Source organism: Elaeis guineensis, chromosome 10 (genome assembly GCF_000442705.2).
Source record: "Elaeis guineensis isolate ETL-2024a chromosome 10, EG11, whole genome shotgun sequence".
In the NCBI taxonomy this organism is placed as follows: Eukaryota; Viridiplantae; Streptophyta; class Magnoliopsida; order Arecales; family Arecaceae; genus Elaeis; species Elaeis guineensis.
In genome coordinates this window covers 40,684,123-40,705,330 of record NC_026002.2, presented here as the reverse complement: position 1 = coordinate 40,705,330, position 21,208 = coordinate 40,684,123, and the positions used below count along the sequence as shown (strand labels likewise).

General features: G+C 40.2%; 1 protein-coding gene across 1 annotated transcript in view; it reads right to left on the bottom strand.

The window, feature by feature from the left end:
- Nucleotides 1-11,397: 11,397 nt before the first annotated feature.
- LOC105052285 (UDP-xylose transporter 3) overlaps nt 11,398-21,208 on the bottom strand; it is a 16,979-nt gene continuing 7,168 nt past the window's right edge. Inside the window, exons 6-9 of the mRNA XM_010933052.4 lie at nt 20,824-20,956; nt 19,720-19,881; nt 19,365-19,637; nt 11,398-11,991 (exon numbers count right to left, since the gene is read on the bottom strand). Of these exons, the coding sequence (XP_010931354.1) occupies nt 11,878-11,991; nt 19,365-19,637; nt 19,720-19,881; nt 20,824-20,956 (682 nt within the window). The 3' untranslated portion in view covers nt 11,398-11,877. The remainder of the gene's footprint in view (nt 11,992-19,364; nt 19,638-19,719; nt 19,882-20,823; nt 20,957-21,208) is intronic.

Below are 21,208 nucleotides of genomic sequence, written 5' to 3'. Positions count from 1 at the left end.
TACTTATTTCGATCTTTCTACACTTTCAAAAAGCTTTCTTATTTTGATGACTGATTGTATCTTTCTCTCCAAAAGGAGGTTCGTGTCTTGATCCAAGATGCCCCTTCATCCATTCATAGTTGGAAAGAGTGCTTCCTTTACATCTTTTGCTCGGGCATAGGAGATTGTAGCTTCACTAGCTAGGGCCGATCTAGAGAGTCTAACATCCAAGCTCTTGAGTTGGGGGATGCAGACTGACAGTGCTTCAATATGCTGGTGAGCATAAAATTTCAGAACTATCAAAGTTATTGTTGGAGCAGACTCTTTCTAACATTGGCCTCAGTCCAGTCAATTCCAAGATAAGGATCGGATCGGTCGATCGATGCTTTTTCTTCTTTTTTTTAACTTGTTTTGATTTGATACGAAAATGAGGCCTGAGAAGATCGAAGCGATGAAAAAGCTAGGCCTAAAGAAGAAGAAGGCCTTCGGTTCATCTTCTGGCGTGGTAATGTCGAAGAAGCTGTGCCAAGCTCCATCGATCTAGGCAAAGCAGCCCGCCAAGGAGGGTGTTCCCTCATCTATGGTGGTGGTCCAAGCTTCTTCAATGCAAGTTTGGGCGTCAGTAGTTCATCCACTGCCCTTGATTTTGGTACAAGCTCGGGCACTTGCATCAGCAAATTGACTACCGACGTCAATGCTAGACCTCACCTCTCAGGTCCCAGAACCATCTCTTCGAGCTAAGGGGAGCAGCTCGGAATCAACTGCTCTCCCCAACCAGGGGCCGAAGGCTATTTCGATCATTTCCTCCAGCTCCACCTTATGAGACCACAAAATGGCCCATGAGTAGCTTCGGAGCTTTCTTCTTTCAGCAAACACCAATCAGCTAGAGGAGTAGGGCCTAAACACCCAGCAAAGAGATGCCATTGATGCTTACACTTGGGTGAGTTCTCTATTTTTTTTGTTGTTTGCTTTACATCTTCGATAGCTAACTTAGTCATTTTTGCAGCTCAGTTACTATATTGTTTTGTTCAGCAGTCGATGAAGGTGACCAGGTCAGAGATCTTGGACATCCATAAGGAGTTCTAGATCTTTTGCACAAGGGCCATCAAGACTGAGGGTAAAGTGAAGTGCCTTAAAGAGGCATTGGAGAAAACTGAAGCGACACAGACGACGACCGAAGCAATGAAGAAGGTAGCCAAGGTGGCAAAGGCGACGACTGAGGCAGCAAGGATGACGGCTGAGGCAGTGTAAAGAAAGGCTGAATTGATGCAAAAGAAGACTAAGGCGCTGTTAAAGAAGGCCAAGGTGAAACTTCTAGCGAAGAAGTAGAGGCATTAGAAGGTCGATGAGAAGCTCGCCAAAGTCGGTCGGCTAGCAATTGAGGCATTCCGATCTTCTCTAGAGTTTAGCTAGGAGAAGGTGAACTTCTTTGAAGAAGCCTTCTTCTTGGATCAGGACGTGCTTCAAGAAAAGATAGTCTCCCACCTCCCCAACCTTAACCTCTTTTCCTAGATGAGGATGAGGAGGGCGAAGATCAGCAACCGATCGAGTCTATCGTCGAAGGGCAATCTTAGCCAAAGTCTGCTGTCGTCGAGAGAGCCCAGCCCCAGTCGGAGCCCACGATCGTGGAGGCGACTTCTAGAGCCACAACAAAAATTTCTGTGGGTTCTTCGGGAGCTCCGTAGACTGAGGTGGTCAATGCCTCCACTTCAGCTTTATATTTTTTTTTGATTTCTCCTGCATATAATAATGAACTTCTGATTTAATAAAAGAATCTTTTTGCCTCTAAAGTTTTCTGATTTTTGGTCATATGCTTGTTATGTAGTTAGATCATCATGGTTGCATGATTACTGCTGAATCCCTTTCTTAGGTCATGGCTCTATCGATCAGAGCCCGTATCGACACCCTTGAGAAGAAAGTTTGTAAGGCTAAAAAGAAAGTTTTTGAGGCAAGTCGAAGGGCTTTGAAGAAAGAGAAAGAATATGATGAGGTCTTCACAGAAATAAAGTGCCTCCAGATATCAAGCAGACAAACAAGTCATACTTCTTAGTGAAGAAATGCCTGATTGAAGCCTATTCAAAATGGGACAAGGCTATTGATGAAGCTAGATGGGGTATTGTTGAAAGAACCACCCATCTTCATAACGAACTGCATTCAGCACAGAATGAGATCTCCACCCTTGAACATTTGATTGCTTCGGACAAAGTGGTTGAGGAGGCGAGGTGGGGCGGTACTGAGAAGATAGTTCGACTCTGAAACAAGATCCATTTGGTGCAAGAGCAAGCCACCTCCTTTGAGTGTCATGTTAGCAAGGAGAAGTCGATGGTGGTGGGACTTCGGTTGGAATTGGCAGAGAGTAGGGCGGCAGTCCATTCTGCCAAAGGCAAGATCGGACAGTTGGAGGTGAAGCTTGCCGCAGATCGGATCGAGCACATCCATGAGATACTGAAGTCGGCTTTGACATCATATGAAGTTGGCTTCACAAAGTGCAAATCCCTGGCCAAGCATTTGTTCCTGGAGATTGATGCTGACCTTCTCAAAATGACACCTCCTGATGATTCAAAGATCCCCATAATGCTCGATAGCATGGTGGACAGGGGCGACGAGGGGCCTTCTCAAGCAGATAACAATCTAGCTCCCGAAGTCCATGATCAGTTGAAATTTTGCTTTTTGCTTTGGCAATCCTGCTTGAAAATTTTATTAACTTGTATAAACACAATCAATTGTCTGACTTTTGAAGTTAGTAGAAAGTTATTTTCATGTTTATGTATTTTCCTTGTTCTTCATTCTCATGGGTGAATTCAATTATCTTTTCACTTATATGGTCGATCTTATCATTTTGCACTACTTAAGATAGCCTTAGGGATGCTTTAGCATAAGCTTTCATTCGCTTTGTTTGTCTTTTAAGTCAGGGGTGTCTTTAGGACTTAGGGGTCTTTTGCTCGGTTCCAGATTCTCGAAGTTCAATTTGCCCCTTAGTCACTGAGATTGTTAGGCATTCATCATAGCCATCTTGAGATGAAGTGATTTGAAGAGTTCACAGCATATTCATCTTGATGACGATGCATTCCTCTTGTGGCTATGTTCATCTTTGGTGATGAGGTGGTTGCCGTGGCTATATTCATCGAGGTGACGAAGTACTCGAAAATCACCATGACTATCTTCATCAAGGTGGTGGAGCACCCAGCAATCATCATTGCTATCTTCATCGAAGTGCCCGAAAGTTATTATGGCTACATATATCGAGGCGATGAAGTGTTCGAAAATCATCGTGGCTATATTTATCGAGATGATGAGTGTCCGAAAATCATCATGGCTATGTTCGTTGAGGCCACAAAGTGTACATAAGTCATTATGGCTATGTTCGTCGAGGTAAAGCACCCAAAAATCATCATGATTGGATTCATCGAGGTGACGAAGTGTCCGAAAATTATCATGGCTAGATTCATCAAGTTTACGAAGCATCCAAAAGTCATCATGGCTGCATTCGTTGAGGTGATGAAGCACCCAAAAATCATCATGGTGGGATTTATCGAGGTGATGAAGCACCTAAAAAATCATCATGGCTGCATTTATTGAGGTGATGAAGTACCTGAAAGTAATCGTGGCTATGTTCGTCACGATGACAAAGTGAGCAAAAATCATCATGGCTACGTTTGTCATGGTGACAAAATACTCAAAAATGATCGTGGCTATATTTGTCGTGGTGATGAAGTATCCGAAAGTCTTGTCTCTCTGGATTACTCGGTAGGCAGCCTCATTTATCTGTAAAAACTTATGGATAAGTCAAAAAAAAAGCTTTATTAAAAGATTGATAGTACATCCATAGGCTCGAGTTCCAAGATCGTTGTAGTGGAGTCCCATCCAATTACTTCAGATGATAGATCCTGAGTCTGATAACCTCGTCTACTTGGTAAGGACCTTTCCAATTTGAAGATAACTTCTTTTGTTCACTCGATTGTAATACTTTGGCGCGGCATGGGACTAGATCACCTACCTTAAATTCTTTACGTCAAATATGGCAGTTACAATACCACACCACTCTATGCTGTTAGGCTGTCATTCTTATTTATCCAGGCCTTCTCTCAAATCTCCTCAAGTAAGTCCAAGTTTGCTCGAAGTGATTTTGGGTTATCTTGATCATTGTAGTTTTCAACTTGTGGAGAGGGGAGTTCAATCTGCATGTGGATAACTGTTTCTGTTCCAAAAGAAAAGCTGAAGGTAGTCTCTCCGATAGAAATTCTCTTAGTTGTTCTATAGATCCAAAGCACGTGATGAAGCTCGTCTACCCACGATCCCTTTACTCGATCTAACCTAGCTTTTAGACCATGTAGAAGAGTTTAGTTAGTTATCTCGGCCTCCCTATTGGCTTGGAGATGTCCCACTGACATGAGGTGATGCAAGATGCCCAAGTCACGATAGAATTCAATAAATCGGACACCACTAAACTAGTGACCATTATCCATAATTAGTACTCGTGGGAGGTCGAAGCAACAAATGATGAACTTCCATATAAAGTCCTTTACTTTAGCTTCGGTGATATAGACTAAGGGTTCAGCTTCCACCCACTTGATAAAGTTGTCGATGGTAACGAGTGAAAACTTTCACTGACCCGATGCTTAAGGGAACGGGCTAAGGATGTCCATCCCCATTGCGCAAAGGGTCAGGGGGCGCTGAACGGGGTCAGTGGCACAGTTGATTGGCATTAAATATTGGCATTCCGCTTCATCCATCACACTGTTTTGTCAGATCTATCGCATTTTGCTACATCATAGGCCAATAATACCCCGATCGAAGTACTTTATAGGCCAATAACATGCCCCCTAGATGGTTCCCACATATTACTTTATGTATTTTGCGCAAGGCATATTCAACTTTGGGTGGGCACAAGCATTTGAAAAGCGACAAAAAAATAGACCTCTTATATAGCTTGCCTTTATAAAAAACATAACGGGATACCTGGTGTCTGATTTTTCGAGCCTCCTTCGGATCCGACAGCAACATCCCATCTCATAGGAAGTAGATAAAGGAGTCTATCTAGCTTAGTTCGCTATCAATTTGTAAGATTAGAGTAGACTCTTCAATGATGGATTCTTTCACGACTTCAAAGAAGGATTCCTAGGATAGATCTCCTGATGCCGAAGTCGCCAATTTAGACAACAGATCAGCCCTCATGTTTTCCGACCTAGGTACCTGCCCAATATTAAAACTAATAAATACTGAGATTAGGTCTTTTATCTTTTGTAGATATCTCTTTATATTTTCTTTCCGAGACTCATAATCCCTTTTCACCTGTCTGACCACCAGTTGATAGTCACTACAGATCTTTAGCTCTTGCATGCCAAGCTCTTTAGCATTTTTCAGCTCGACGATGAGAGCTTCACACTTGGCCTCATTATTGATGGCTGAAAACTCAAAGTGTAAGGTATATTCCACGACCATTCCTTCTGGTCCAGCAAGGATCAGTCCAGCTCCCAATCTGATGGAATTTGATGACCCGTTTACATACATGACTCATTGCTCCTTGGATCCTTCGACTTCGGGTAGATCTTCCTTGGCTAGCTCGATTTTTTTGGTAGTTCCTTCTAGTATTGTACGTTCCATGATAAAATCGGCTAACACCTATGCCTTAATAAAGGGGTGAGGTCAAAACTTCACATCGAACTCAACGAGCTTTATTGTCCTTTTTGTCGGTCAATCCATCATGTCTGGCCGATATAGGACTGACTTGAGAGGCTGATCGGTTAGAAGCACTATGATATACACTTGAAAGTAAGATCGAAGTTTTCAAGCTACGATGATAAGGGCATAAATCAGCTTCTTGAGCCTTGTATACCTGGTCTCAGCATCGTGGAAAGTTTTGCTGATGTAATAGATCGACCTTTGAGTTCTCTCTTTCTCACGCACAAGCACCAAACTTATTTCTACTAGAAAAACTACTAGATAGAGGTACAGTTTCTCATCCAGTTCTGATTTGGTGAGGACTGGCGATGAACTGAGATAACTTTTTAATTCTTCAAATGCTTGTTGGCACTCTTCTATCCACTTGAAGTCTCTTGGTTGTTTTAAGATCTTGAAGAAGGGAAGATAGCGCTCCATCGATCTAGAAATAAATCGGTTGAGAGCGACTACCCTTCTAGTCAAGTGTTGGACATCTTTTATGGACTTCGGAGGATTCATTTCTTATATGGCCTTGATTTTTTTTGGAGTGGCCTCAATGCCTCTACGTGAGATCATGAAGTCAAGAAATTTTTTAGAGATGACTTTGAAGGCATATTTTACCAGATTCGATTTCATGTGATATTTTTGGAGGGTGTTGAAGATTTTTTTGAGGTCGACGATGTGGTCTCTCGATGCCTGACTCTTGACGAGCATATCATCCACATATATCTCCATATTTCGATCGATATGCTCTTTGAAAATTTTGTTTACCAACAGTTGGTAGGTGGCACTTATATTTTTCAATCCAAAAGGCATAATTTTGTAATAAAAAAGATCACGGTCAGTAATAAAAGTAGTTTTTTCCTCATCCTTAAGTGCCATCTGGATTTGATTATAGCTAAAGAAGGCATCTATGAAAGTGAAGAGCTTATAGCTTGATGTGTCATCCACTAGTTGATCAATTCAAGATAGAAGGTAGCTATCTTTTGGGCAGACCTTGTTGAGATTGGTATAGTCTATGCATATCCACTACTTTACATTGGCCTTTTTTATAAAGACCACATTTGTAAGCCATTTTGGATAGAGCACCTCCCTGATAAAGTCAGCTCTAATCAACTTGTCCATCTCTTCAACAATGGTTTTCTATTGCTCTGATATAGAGCTCTTCTTCTTTTGTTTAATGGATCAATGTAGATTGTCCATATTCAGCTAATGCACCATCACTCTTGAGTTGATTTCGGGCATGTCCGTTGTCGATCAGGCAAAGATGTCTGCATTCTTCTGTAAAAGAAAATTATCTGATTTTGAGTTACCTGATTCCAATTTGATCCTATTTGAACCGTGTGCCCTTTGTTCCCATCATTTAGGGGGATCGTCACGAGGTCCTTCACAGATTTTTTCTGCTCTTCAGTCAGTTTGTTGCGAGTATCCAATCCTTCGATAGGAAGATTAGTTGATGATTTTGCTCCTTGGAGGATGATCATATAGCATTGTCAAGCTAGTGCCTAATCTCCACGAACTTCTTTGGTTCCATGTCTAGTAGGAAACTTCATCAGCAGGTGATAGGTCGATACCATAGCCTTAAAGGCATTCAGCCCTGGCCACCCTAAGATAGCATTATATATCGAGGGTGCTTTGACCACCAAGAAGTTAATGTTTGTTATGGCTTGTTGGGGCTCTCATCCACCTGTGATCGATAAGATAATGACCCCTTCGATCGGTACAATATCTCCAATAAAGCCTACAATGGGAGAGTCAAGCCTACTCAGCCAATCTAAAGGAATGCCTATTTTGGAGAATGCATTGTAAAATAAGACATCGATCGAGCTTTCATTATCTATTAAGATGGGTGTATATCATAATTTGTAATATTTAGAGATACAACCACTATATTACTGTATAGGAACAGGACTCCCTCTGCATCCTTTTTGGAGAAAGTGATCGCTTTCTTCAACTTCTTCCTTTTGGTAGATTCTCTAGGCTCTAACCCACCATGCCCCCCTGTGATTGTACTGTTGATTATACCAACTGCAGGTCAATCTTCTGCTAGCCACTCCTACCATGGTTGCTCTAGGTGCTAAGATGCTCTTGATGGTTCCACAGATCCTTCCATTACATGGTGGATGAAATGGTCCAGTCAGCCCTACTGAATGAGTTTTCAATCTCGTCCTTGAGCTGAATGCAGTCCTCGATGTCATAGCCATAATCATAATGGTAGAGACAATACCTCTTCCGTGTACAATTTTCTGACTAGAACTTTATTTTTCCTAGCTAGGGCAACTGCTCTCTGATCTCCATGAGTACCTGGGTTTTGGAGGCATTTAGGAGAATATAGTTAGTGAACCTACTCTAGGGAGACCGACGCCTTGGTGACTAGAGACGATGTCTGTGGAGCCTCGAGGAGGGGTTCTAAGTCCTCGACGTTGAGGTGGAGTTCTAGACCGCTGTCGATCCCTTGGGGATTCCTTCCTGATTAGAGAGAGTCTAAGATCTTCCTTTCTTTTCTCGATCGCAAGGTCGGCTAAGGCATTATGCTTTTTAAAGGCTTCATTTGCTCAGGCATACTTTTCAGCCGATCCAGCATCTCCACGAAGTCCTTTAGATACTTTTTCTCTAGTGAGTAGAGGAGAAAATTCTTCTAAAGTCCACCTTTAAAGATGGTCATCACAACCGCTGGTCTAAATCGCATGCTTTTAGGATGGCCGTATTGAAGCGGTTTACATAGTCACAGGGGGACTCTTCTTCCCTCTACTTAATATTCACCAGGGGGATAGATTGTTGATGCTGTCTTTTACTGGTGACAAAGTGGGCGACAAACAACCAGCTCATCTGATTAAAGAAATGGATGGAGCCTGACTTTAGACCTGAGTACCAATCCCAGAACACCTTCTTAAGGGTAGAAGGAAAAGCCTAACACAAGATGGCGTCACTCGCCCCATGGAATATAAGAGCTTTGGAGCTCTCTAGGTGATCTACTAGATCTGCTGATCTATTGTAGCTTTCTAGCTGAGGCATTTTGAAGTTACCAGACAACGACTCCATAATTCTATCACTAAAAAGTGGGTCGATGCGGAAGCTAGCCTGATCGCCTCGATATGTGGCTTGATGCTACAATGTCTTAATCCGTCAGTTCATCTCTTGAAGTTTTCGGTCCACATCAAGATCGCAGACTATGTGGACCTCTATGTGGTGTGATGGGGATCGGCCCAGAGTGGATTCCTTGTCAAAGAGAGGGGTTGGTGAGCATCTCTTCTGCTCGGGACTCCAGCGCTAGCTCAACCATGTCTACCTACCTCGATCTAGACTTCATGGTGGAGATCGAGGTGGTTGTTGTTGGGGTGCCACCTGCACCGCATTCGATTGCTGCATGGCATTAATTGCCACAGTCAAAGCCTGCACCAGGATGATTAAAGTGCTAAATTAGTCCTAATTTACCCTCACAATTGGTGGAGAGGGTTGTGGAGGTGCCTCTAGCTATTGAGCCGGAGCATGATTCTCGATCGAATTTTCAGTCGGCCGACATGCCATGGCACTTGAATGCCTTGAGGATGTTTTTTGCGGCGGCATAATGATGGATCATGCATTTCTTTCCAAAAAATGGGCCTAGGCCATCCTTTCTCTAGCATCAATCTATTACTGTAGATTTCGACTCCGGCCAGAGTTACTAAAGCAAGGCAGAGCCCAACAAAGATGACAATGATCGGACCTGCAAAATAAGTCTCTGGCTGGAGGTGGTTCCGACGGAAATCTTTCTATGCTTAAGTCAGAAATCAGAAATAGATGGGAAAGAGCGTGCGAGGGAGTTGTATACCTTGAGGATCCCCTGGTTATCTCTATTTATAGATCCACGTTGGAGTTGTAAGGAGCAAAATTTATAGGAGGCCATCCCGACTTCTCTGAGCACACCATTCTATGATGTTCGATGGTTGACATCACCTTATCTGGTGCGCAGCCAACCATCCTCAAGAGTGATGTGATTTGATGGGATCTTATCCAGTGCATAGCCAGCCATTTTCAAGAGTGGTGTGATTTGATGTTGAGTGGTGTGATTTGATAAGACTGCATGGGGACCTCCTGACAACCTTTTCAAATATGACAATCGGTAGGGGTTGAAGGGAATGTTGCCTGACGTCCATTACGTGTGCTATTGGAGATATGGATCGATAGTAGGTTCCTAAGTTGAAGATGACGTTGGGGTTGGGATCCTTCCTATATCGATGTCCAATGTTCGGGTGCTGTTCTGATGATGAATGAAGTGTTCGATATGTTGACCAGTGATCTAATATAGCTGAAGATGGGTTTGGCCAATGATGTTGGAGTCGGCAACTCACATGTGGATCAGTGGCTTGTAGACAGAGATACTGGTCAAAAGTCGGAAATCCATCTAAGATCAGCACCTGATGTGAGAGGTGGTGGCCAATGTGTGAATTGATGGCCGATGTAGGGATCGACCACGACCATAATTCGTCTGCATCTTGGGAATGGGCATTAGGGTTCTACTATAACAATACTAATAGTAAAGAATTAATGTGGACTTGTGAAATAGTAGCTGCTAGTTTGTTTGCTTATTTGGATAATGAAAGTCTCATATCAGGTACTTACGATTGGTGCTTCGGGTAGATTTGTTGTTAAGGAGGCTTCTATCATGATAGTCGGCTGGTTATGAAGATAGATGGAGCCCACCTCGGAGCATCAGCTTGCTTTTGACATTAGAAAATTTTTGAGAGGTTGCATCAGACAAATCTATCGAGAGACAAACAATTCTGCGGATTGGTTTGTCAGATTCATTGTCAAGTACTCTAAAGGAGCTCTATAGACGGTTGCTGCCACTCTGTCTTATTTCTTTCAAGGCATTCTCTTTTATGATCTTGTTAGTTATATTCATATTCGTGTCGTATGAATGCTCCGCTCTATCCAGAAAAAAAAAAAAAAAAACTCTTATTGATGTTTACTTTTCCCTTTCTGATACAGTGCCCATACATTCTGCTTTAGTGGTAAGCGTTGCATTCAGCCACACAAATACAATAAATCCTTGAGGATGATTGGCTGTCTAAATACATAAACTCTCAAATTGAAAAACCACATTCAGAAGTATTATTAGCTAAAATTAAGCACGTATGACTTCAAATGGATGGAACTTGTCTGATTCGAAGATACCAGCAACAGCCCCTTATGATTTTGATTTGATCTATGTTACTATTTTGTATCAAGAAAGTGTTTTATGTTGGTCTTTACCGAGAACAGATTCATCTATTTGTTTGGTGAATAATTAGGATCAAAGATCCAACATAACACAATTGGAAGGATTTTCCGTCAGAAAACCAGCGTCGGGCCATAAGTGATGTTGAAATGACGCATGCTCGACTGGTAAAGCATAGTAGGACTTTCGTTGGAGTGGAGATCTGCAGCAAGGATATGCGTCTTATGCCCTGTTACATTAAAGAGAAGTCTTTGCCCAAAAAAAAAAAAGAGGGAGAGAGACGTCATGCTGGTAAATCTATCTTAGATCTCTGCTACATAGCCTGAGGCTGGTCTTATTGGTATCGTTGTTGGCTTGTTGCCTCCTCTAAGCTTGTTCAAACAAATTAATATAATTATAGGACCAAAATAATTTTGCATTTCTTATTTATGATACGTGATCAGTTATCCAAAAATTTCCTGAGTTTTTTTTTAAAGCTTGTTTCCCTGAGCACAGCAAACTTTCGACCATGATCTAATATACATTACTACTAGGAATGCAAGCATGACAAGAAGATATCAGAGCAGGCAGCACACAAAAAACAGGTTAACATTTCACAGAATTTTGTGAAGACCTTTCAAATACAAAACATTAATCAGATTGAGATACAATATATTTTTAGAAATAAAAAGCATGCACACTTTCCTCTCTATAATTACAATTGATTAGTTATTAAATATTGGGGAAAAAAACTAGGTTATAAAAAAAGAAGACATGAGGCTTCTATCAAGATCTAAGAAGCCATTTATATTTGTGACGGGCAAGTTTGGATCAAGTCGACTACAGGATTATATGCCTTGAACAAGAATCAATAGTCTACACATTTAATTCATAATTTTTTAAAAAAAAAATTGCTATGAAAAAGAAGGATACACCATCCGACTCCGCCAAGTTCTTTAAGAGTTCTAATTGATTGTGCAATAGAAAGAGGTCTTTTCCCCCAACCACCTTCAGCATCATGGCCTCCAATAAAAATTAACTTGCAGGTATGATCGAGTTTATGCTTCGAAATCTTTGTTTAAACTCCATACTGGGGCTTTGGGGGCTCCAGCATCAGCAATACTGGTTCCATTTTCTGCGCCGAGTAGAGGATCAGTCTCAGTTTCCTTCACCTAGCATCATTTGCCAAAAAGAAGGAAAGAAGTAAGAGCAAATTGATATGATAATTCGCAAATGACAATCAGCAAGAATAATTCTAGTTAAAGACAACCAGTGTGGGGATGAACACAAGAGGAAGCAAGTCTGGCTGTGATTTGCATCTAATTTATTCTTTTCTCTTTTCTTTTGACAAATGAACTTTTCTGAGAGGTTCTTTTCTTTTGATAAATAAACTTCTTCTGAGAGGTTACCCTCTCTTGAATCTCTCCCTATGAGTAAGAGCTAAACCGAGTGTATGCATGCATGTGCATGCACGTGTTAAAGATGCAAGTCATAGAAAGTGGAAAGTGGACAAGCCACCTTATGCATGGTTTCTTCCATGGGTTTCTTTCCTACAAAAATGTCAGTGAGAGCCCCTTTTTCTCTACTAGAATAAAAGATGATGTCAGTCACCCATGCAAAGGCAAGCTCATGATTTTCACATTACAAACAGTAATAGACAAACTGAATAGCCCTTTTCAATATATAATAATTCAGGGAAAAAAAAAGAAGAAAGAAAAAGTGAGCAACTGTCCTACAATTGTCAACTTTAACTGAGAAAGCACTGGACTTGTAGCATGAAAATCAGAACTGGAATATTTTTGAGATATTAAACATATGTAATGCCTAATAAACACAAATGAAGAAAGTTTGGACTCTATTAGAGTCAAAATAAACCCCATTCTAAAGATGCTAAACAAAAAATTGTCAAGACTTGGCAGGAACTTTCTCTCATTTTGTATAACCCCAGGGAATAAATTACACCTTCTTGAAGACACGAAAAGTACTAGACTCTCTTGTTCTCCATCCCATTATTTGCTCTTGCTTTTTCAAACTTTTTGTCCTCTCTAACAGAGAGAAGCTTCTGTTCTTTATCCCTCTCCCGGTGTTCAAAGGGGCTTGGTAGACACAGTAGTCACCCTTTTGCTGCATATAGAGTGAGAGCAGAATCTTACATGTGCAGAAAACTTTCTAAATGGCTAATGTCTCCAAGAAGCATCTTGTTACTTATCTCAATCCTGGACTGCATTTAATCAACTGATAAGTTTCTTCCTCTCTAGTCGATGTGTCAATATCAATCTTATAGACCCAAGATCTTGTTATAATTGTTGCACTCATTTCGAATGGTTTTCCACAACTACAAATGTTTCTTTATTAAAAAAATTGACATGAGTTCATTTGATGCTCTTTTCTGCCAAGGAGAATTTTTTTCTGATATTCATAATTTTATGTCTTTGTTTTGCTAACCATATTAATGTACTACTTGAAAACTTGAACACAACCAGACCCACAACCAAGGAGGCAACAAGCCCTGTCCCATCTATACGGAATTGGTTGACCATATAAAGTAAAATTCAAACATCACCTTCCCAGCCATGAAGAGTATTATAGTTTAGTCCAATCATAAACTCACCTTTGAAACTAATTGACTTCATATGTAAAACACTGGTTTAAACATAAGAAAACTATAAAATAGTTGTTATAGCCCAAAACCTAATTCAGCCCACAAAAGCCCAAAAAAAAAAAAAAAAAAAAAAAAAAAAAAAACAGAGGAATTCAAAACCGGGAAGAAGACTCCCGATAGGAGTCTTCTTCTCCGGCGAGATCCGGGCTAGATCAGGACTCCTAGGACCCCTCGGAGTCCTAGGGCCCCCTATAAAAATACCCTTCTCCCTTGAGACCGGACATCGGCCTCTTCCCTCTCTCCTCTCCGATTTTCCCGAAATAGAGCCGCGGACACCACCTTGTCTTCGTCGTGATTGCCCGCCGACGAGGTCACCGGAGGCCAAGGTGAGTCTCCTTCTTCTTCCCCTCTTTCTCCTCTTTCTTCCCGTACCTGTGCTTGAGGCGGCCGGCGACGAGTGTCGCCGATCTTTCGGTCGGGAAAGACACCCTGTTTTTGGGCCTTTTTCTGTGGATTTTTCCGGCACCGGCGATCAAAATCGATCGCCGGCCATGTTCCTCTATGACCGGAGGAGTGGCCCCCGTCTGCCGCCGGCCTCCGCCGCGGCGACCGTGGCCTGAATGGCCCGGCAAAAGGAGGGGACACCGTCCCCTGTTCCGGTGCGGGAAGAGCCAAGAAGAAGAAGAAGAAGAAAAAAAAAAGAAAAAGAAGAAAAAGAAAAGAAAAGAAGAAAAGAAAAGAAAAGAAAAAGAAGAAAAAGAAGAAGAAAAAAAAAGAGAAAAAGAAAAGAAAAGAAAAAATAAATAAATATAATAATAATAATAATAACAATATATATATATACTTATATATATATATAAATAAATAAATAAATAAATAATAATAATAATAATAAAATGATAAGAGAGAGAGAGTTTCTCTCTCTCCTCTCTCTTCTTTCAGTCTGAACCCTGACTTCTCTCTCTGGAATTGGACTTTCTCTCTTTAGAATTTTCTCTCTCTAGGATATTTCTCTCTCTTGATGAATTTCTCTCTCTCTAAAGTTATTTCCTCTAGGATTAGCGTAGTGGAAGGCTTCATCTGATGATTTTGATCGAGTTTACGGAAGAGTCTGATTTTAAGTGAAGTTTTGATTTTAGGATTTGTTAGATTTAATTTTGAATTAAAATTAATGTAAAAATATAATTTTGGATAATAGGCACGGAAGAATCTCCTAGAAGTTAGTCGATCTGTTCATTCAGTGTCCCGTGAAAGGTAAGTAATGAATCATCTTCTCGAGATATTCCATATTTATTCTGAAAATAAATAATTATTCTCTGAAATTATGCATGATTTATGAAATTATGTTTTGAAAGAAAAGTACGTTTGAAATATTATGGTACGTAGATTATGCACACGTTCAGTGAGAAAAATTATGATATATTATGATACAAAGTGTTTTGATACAGATCGGATTTATGCTCTCAGCCTAACTATGTTTCAGTGGGCCCCGCCAATGGGGATTATACGTTGGTACTCAGTGGACCCTGCCAGTGGGGGTTGTGCGCTGGTGTTTGTGAACCCTGCCAGTGGGGGTTGTGCGCTGGTATTTGTGGACCCTGCCAGTGGGGGTTGTGCGCTGGTATTCTGTGGACCCCGCCAATGGGGGTTAAACGTTGGTCATAGTCGAGGCGTTGAGTTACGAGTGTTTTGAATCGAATCAGATTTATGATTATATTATATGTGAATATTTGAAAATATTTGATTTGTATTAAATCAGCATGAAATATACTCTTATGTTTATTTGCAGCATTATTCTTGAAAATTATATAATATCTGAAATATCTGGTAGAGATACTTGTTACTTACAGGGCTGTCTAGCTCATTACTTTTCTTTCTATTTTTCAAATTTAGATAATTAATTTCGAGCGTGGGAAAAAATATTGGGATAGAGCTTTTAGAGGCGAGATTTAGCATTGTCAACTTCATTGAACCTAGACCTATTGTTTTATTTTTAGCAAAAATTTTATTGGATGTAAGACATTTGATTTAATTACTTGAATTACAGTTGAATAATAATTATTTGAATTTATTCCGCTGCGATGCATTGATATCGTGATGAGATGTCTTGCATGCTTATGGAGAGAGTTCTTCATGAGTATGCGGCGGTTGCCGCGACCCTCGATTCATAATCTCGGATCGGGGGCGTGACAATTAATATGATATCAGAGCATAAGTGGATAAATTATGACACAGAATTTGATATAGTATGAGTGTAGGTGGGTAAACATTAGGAATATTGGGACGTTAAAGTATGAGCATCATAATAAACCCATCCTAACAAATAGATAAATGAATCTAATAAGGTTTTACTACTATAAGGTTATCATGCCTCCCCATAGAATGATAAGAACTACTCAAGGAATTGCAAGAGGGATATCACAACCACAGGATGGTAGCACTCCCCATCTGACCAGTGGCACCCCTCAGGAGGAGGGAGTCGTAGATCCTAATGGGAGTACTTCGAGAGCATGTCAAGAATCAGATATGGCTCAGTTAATGCAGACCCTAATCAGGATGGTACAAGCGCAACAACAAATACAGCAGCAAATGTTTGAACAACAGCAGATACAACGAGATACACAACAACATCAGCATCCACCACCACAACATGGAGAGCAACCAGTACAACGGAACAACATTTCAGAATTTAAAAAGCTTGCTCCTCCAGCTTTCAAGGGGACTACTGAACCTTTGGAGGCTGATAACTGGATAATGAAGATGGAGAAGGCCTTCGCTGTCCAAGAGTGTCTTGATGAAGAAAAGATTCGATATGCAGCTTATTTACTACAAGGAGAAGCATACAACTGGTGTCAGCGACTACAGCGCAAACATGAACAAGACGGCGAAATACTTACCTGAGAAAGATTTCGGATTGCATTCTACGATCAGTATTTTTCTCGGAGTATAAGGATCCAGAAAGAGCAAGAGTTTATTTATTTGAAGCAAAAGGGTATGAGTGTGACTGAATATGAAGCAAAATTTACAGAGTTAGCAAAATTTGCTCCGAGATTTGTGGATGGTGAGCAAGAACGTGTTCACAAGTTCGAGATGGGACTGAGAACTGAAATTCGAAAATAAGTGGTTCCATATGAATTAACAACTTATGCTGATGTGGTAAACAAAGCACTGATAATTGAAAGAGAAGTCAATGAAGAACGCATGGAAAGAGAAAGAAAGCAAAGAAAGAGAGCAAAATCAAATGACACACAAGGGCAGAATAATAAAAACATCAAAAGATCAGCTAAGGGAGCAGTAGACAATAAGACTCAACAGATTGATGGTGAGCCGTGCTCCAGATGTGGCAAAAATCATGCAGACAAGGATTGCTATTGGAATACAGGTGCTTGTTTCAAATGTGGTCAGAAAGATCATAAAATTTCTAGCTGCCCGCTAAATACTGAAAATCAAGTTGGCCAAAGAACTTATGAAGGACGACATAGGGGTGGTGGACAGATTTCTAAAAATCAGGGAAGAGTTTATGCGCTTTCTCAACAGAATCCACAGGCTTCCAATACAATGGTGACAGGTATGAAAAATTTCGAGGACGAAATTTTTTTTTAGGGGTGAAGAATGTTATAGCCCAAAACCTAATTCAGCCCACAAAAGCCCAAAACAAAAAAAAAATAGAGGAATTCAAAACCGGGAAGAAGACTCCCGATAGGAGTCTTCTTCTCCGGCGAGATCCGGGCTAGATCAGGACTCCTAGGACCCCTCGGAGTCCTAGGGCCCCCTATAAGAATACCCTTCTCCCTTGAGACCGGACATCGGCCTCTTCCCTCTCTCCTCTCCGATTTTCCCGAAATAGAGCCGCGGACACCACCTTGTCTTCGCCGTGATTGCCCGCCGACAAGGTCACCGGAGGCCAAGGTGAGTCTCCTTCTTCTTCCCCTCTTTCTCCTCCTTCTTCCCGTACCTGTGCTTGAGGCGGCCGGCGACGAGTGTCGCCGATCTTTCGGTCGGGAAAGACACCCTGTTTTTGGGCCTTTTTCCATGGATTTTTCCGGCACCGGCGATCGAAATCGATCGCCGGCCATGTTCCTCTATGACCGGGGGAGTGGCCCCCATCTGCCGCCGGCCTCCGCCGCGGCGGCACGGCCTGAATGGCCCGGCAAAAGGAGGGGACACCATCCCCTGTTCCGACGCGGGAAGAGCCAAGAAGAAGAAGAAGAAAAAGAAAAAGAAGAAAAAGAAAAGAAAAGAAGAAAAAGAAGAAAAGAAAAGAAAAGAAAAAGAAGAAAAAGAAGAAAAAAAAAAGAGAAAAAGAAAAGAAAAGAAAAGAAAAAAAATAAATATAATAATAATAATAATAACAATATATATATATACTTATATATATATATAAATAAATAAATAAATAAATAAATAAAAATAATAATAATAATAAATGATAAGAGAGAGAGTTTCTCTCTCTCCTCTCTCTTCTTTCAGTCTGAACCCTGACTTCTCTCTCTGAAATTGAACTTTCTCTCTCTACTTTCTCTCTCTAAAATTTTCTCTCTCTAGAATATTTCTCTCTCTTGATGGATTTCTCTCTCTCTAAAGTTATTTCCTCTAAGATTAGCGTAGTGGAAGGCTTCATCTGATGATTTTGATCGAGTTTAGGGAAGAGTCTGATTTTAAGTGAGGTTTTGATTTTAGGATTTGTTAGATTTAATTTTGAATTAAAATTAATGTAAAAATATAATTTTGGATAATAGGCACGGAAGAATCTCCTAGAAGTTAGTCGATCTGTTCATTCAGTGCCCCGTGAAAGGTAAGTAATGAATCTTCTCGAGATATTCCATATTTATTCTGAAAATAAATAATTATTCTCTGAAATTATGCATGATTTATGAAATTATGTTTTGAAAGAAAAGTACGTTTGAAATATTATAGTACGTAGATTATGCACACGTTCAGTGAGAAAAATTATGATATATTATGATACAAAGTGTTTTGATACAGATCGGATTTATGCTCTCAACCTAACTATGTTTCAGTGGGCCCCGCCAATGGGGATTATACGTTGGTACTCAGTGGACCCTGCCAGTGGGGGTTGTGCGCTGGTGTTTGTGGACCCTGCCAGTGAGGGTTGTGCGCTGGTATTTGTGGACCCTGCCAGTGGGGGTTGTGCGCTGGTATTCTGTGGACGCCGCCAATGGGGGTTAAACGTTGGTCATAGTCGAGGCTGTTGAGTTACGAGTGTTTTGAATCGAATCAGATTTATGATTATATTATATGTGAATATTTGAAAATATTTGATTTGTATTAAATCAGCATGAAATATACTCTTATGTTTATTTGCAGCATTATTCTTGAAAATTATATAATATCTGAAATATCTGATAGAAATACTTGTTACTTACAGGACTGTCTAGCTCATTACCTTTCTTTCTATTTTTCAGATTCAGATAATTAATTTCGAGCGTGGGAAGAAATATTGGGATAGAGCTTTTAGAGGCGAGATTTAGCATTGTCAACTTCATTGAACCTAGACCTATTGTTTTATTTTTAGCAAAAATTTTATTGGATGTAAGACATTTGATTTAATTACTTGAATTACAGTTGAATAATAATTATTTGAATTTATTCCGCTGCGATGCATTGATATCGTGATGAGATGCCTTGCATACTTATGGAGAGAGTTCTTCATGAGTATGCGGCGGTTGCCGCGACCCTCGATTCACAATCTCGGATCGGGGGTGTGACAATAGTACCTTAACAAACCATTTAACAAAAATAGCATTCACATAAAAGCATTTGAAAACCAAGAAACATGATTTATAATGCTATCAAAAAGGCCTTCAGGATAAAATAAATGTTTCCAAGATGTCTTCAAAGAGACATGCTCAAGTTAAATGTTCAAATGAGCAGTACCCGTTGAGTGATTCAACAAATAAAAAAGAAAAAAATCAGTGGTACCTGTGATAGCTGAGTGGATGCTTCTGTAGCCTTTTGTTGGTTCTCCACCAAACATAAGTAAGAATACAGGATCATCCCAACTACCGCGATTAGGATTCCAAGTATATTTCTCCAGCTAAATGGATCATGAAGTAAAACGTAACCAAATGCCAGGACCAGACAAGTTTTCAGATGACCCAAGACTTGATATGTCACAGGAGATGTCTTTCCAATAACAAGAAATGTGCTGAAGTTGACAGAGACAGATATCAGGCATGACAGTACAATGAAAACCTGAAACAAGTTTAAAACAGTTACAAGATATCTTGGTAGCAGAATGTAAAGAAGTAAAATATTGAACAAAATAATCATTTACCAGAACTTGAGGTGTGTAATTGAAAGCAAAGACATTCTGATTAGTTAGAAGCCCATCAAGAAATGGACCTGTTATAAATAGGGTCAGCGCTTGATAAGGGCAAGATTGATACAAGAGTTGAGTTGAAGAGACTTTGAATCTCTTCTGGATAGTGTTTGTCATCTGATAAGAACTGATCAAGGTATAAAACAAAAATCAATATCCAGATATAGCCATGTTTCAGATGCAAAAGTGTATAAGGTGTAGATACTGGATGACTAGACTAAATCGGCTTGTTTCAATAGTAAAGTTCCATTATTACAAGATTATACTGTGCATTTTTTTCTTGACCAACTAGTCTTGCTTCTTTACATATTCTTGTTCATAAGAATATACAACAGTAGTTAACGTTTGCTCTGGACTGAAGTAGAATATCCATATCCAAGATAAGTTATCATTCAATCACCACCAAGCAAGGTAAACTTCACCTACCAATACAGCTAAAATTTCCTTGTGCTGCTAGTTTCCTTATCTGTACAATGTCACTTCTCATGACTACAACGTCAATGGAAAAAGGATATCATGCCAGAGGAGGGTCAAAAAAAAATTGAAGGGTCAAGCCAGAAGAGAAAATCATTTGAATGAAAGCAAGTGAACCATCAAAGACATCCAAAGGGCCTCTATGATAATACTATCACAGTAAAGTTGTTGGCATTGTAAAGTCAAATTTTCTTGCTCCTCTATAATGGCCATTTTATTCTATTAGCACCGCTTAAAGTGAGGTGGTATCTCACATTCAAAGCTAGTTTCTCTGTAGCTCAAGTGATGCAAGAGACACTAACTGGTGACCAAAAATGTAAATTCAGCAGTGTAATGTCTGTTGCTGTCTGAAGAAGCATATTTCAACTGTTATATACATAGTTTAGGAGCAACAAAAGAACACACTTAGGTTCCAACATTTATAATAGGCAAGAACACATTTATTTTGATAGAAGATCGTGCTAATGTAAAAATTCAATCCCCCCCCCAAGTGAAACAGCCTTCTTTTAATGTGGTCTCTCGTGAATTCATGATAGTGAAAGAAAACAACACAAGAACTCTATCGAAGGTTGGGATGAAGGATACAATTTGTGCAATACATGTTGTAAAAACTGCAAGTAGAGATAAGACAGATCCCAGAACATTGAGTTGTAGGTCTGTCACAGTTGCAACTCCGACACCAAATAGAAGGATGATGAGTGCAAGCTGGATACTCCGACTGCAACAATAAGCAAAAAAATATGAATGATAACATTATAATCACCTCAGAAGAAAAAGGCATTATCAATTAGTTATCATAAGCACTCATCAAGGACTAGTACCACCAATGTGCTGAATGCAAGGTAGGAGCTCATAAGGAAAGATGTTTGAAATGCTTTGGAGGATCATAACAGAGGAAAATATCTAAGTAGTTTAACGACATGTTAGTTGTCACATGGACAGACACAGATAAACATACAGGCTTGCAGGC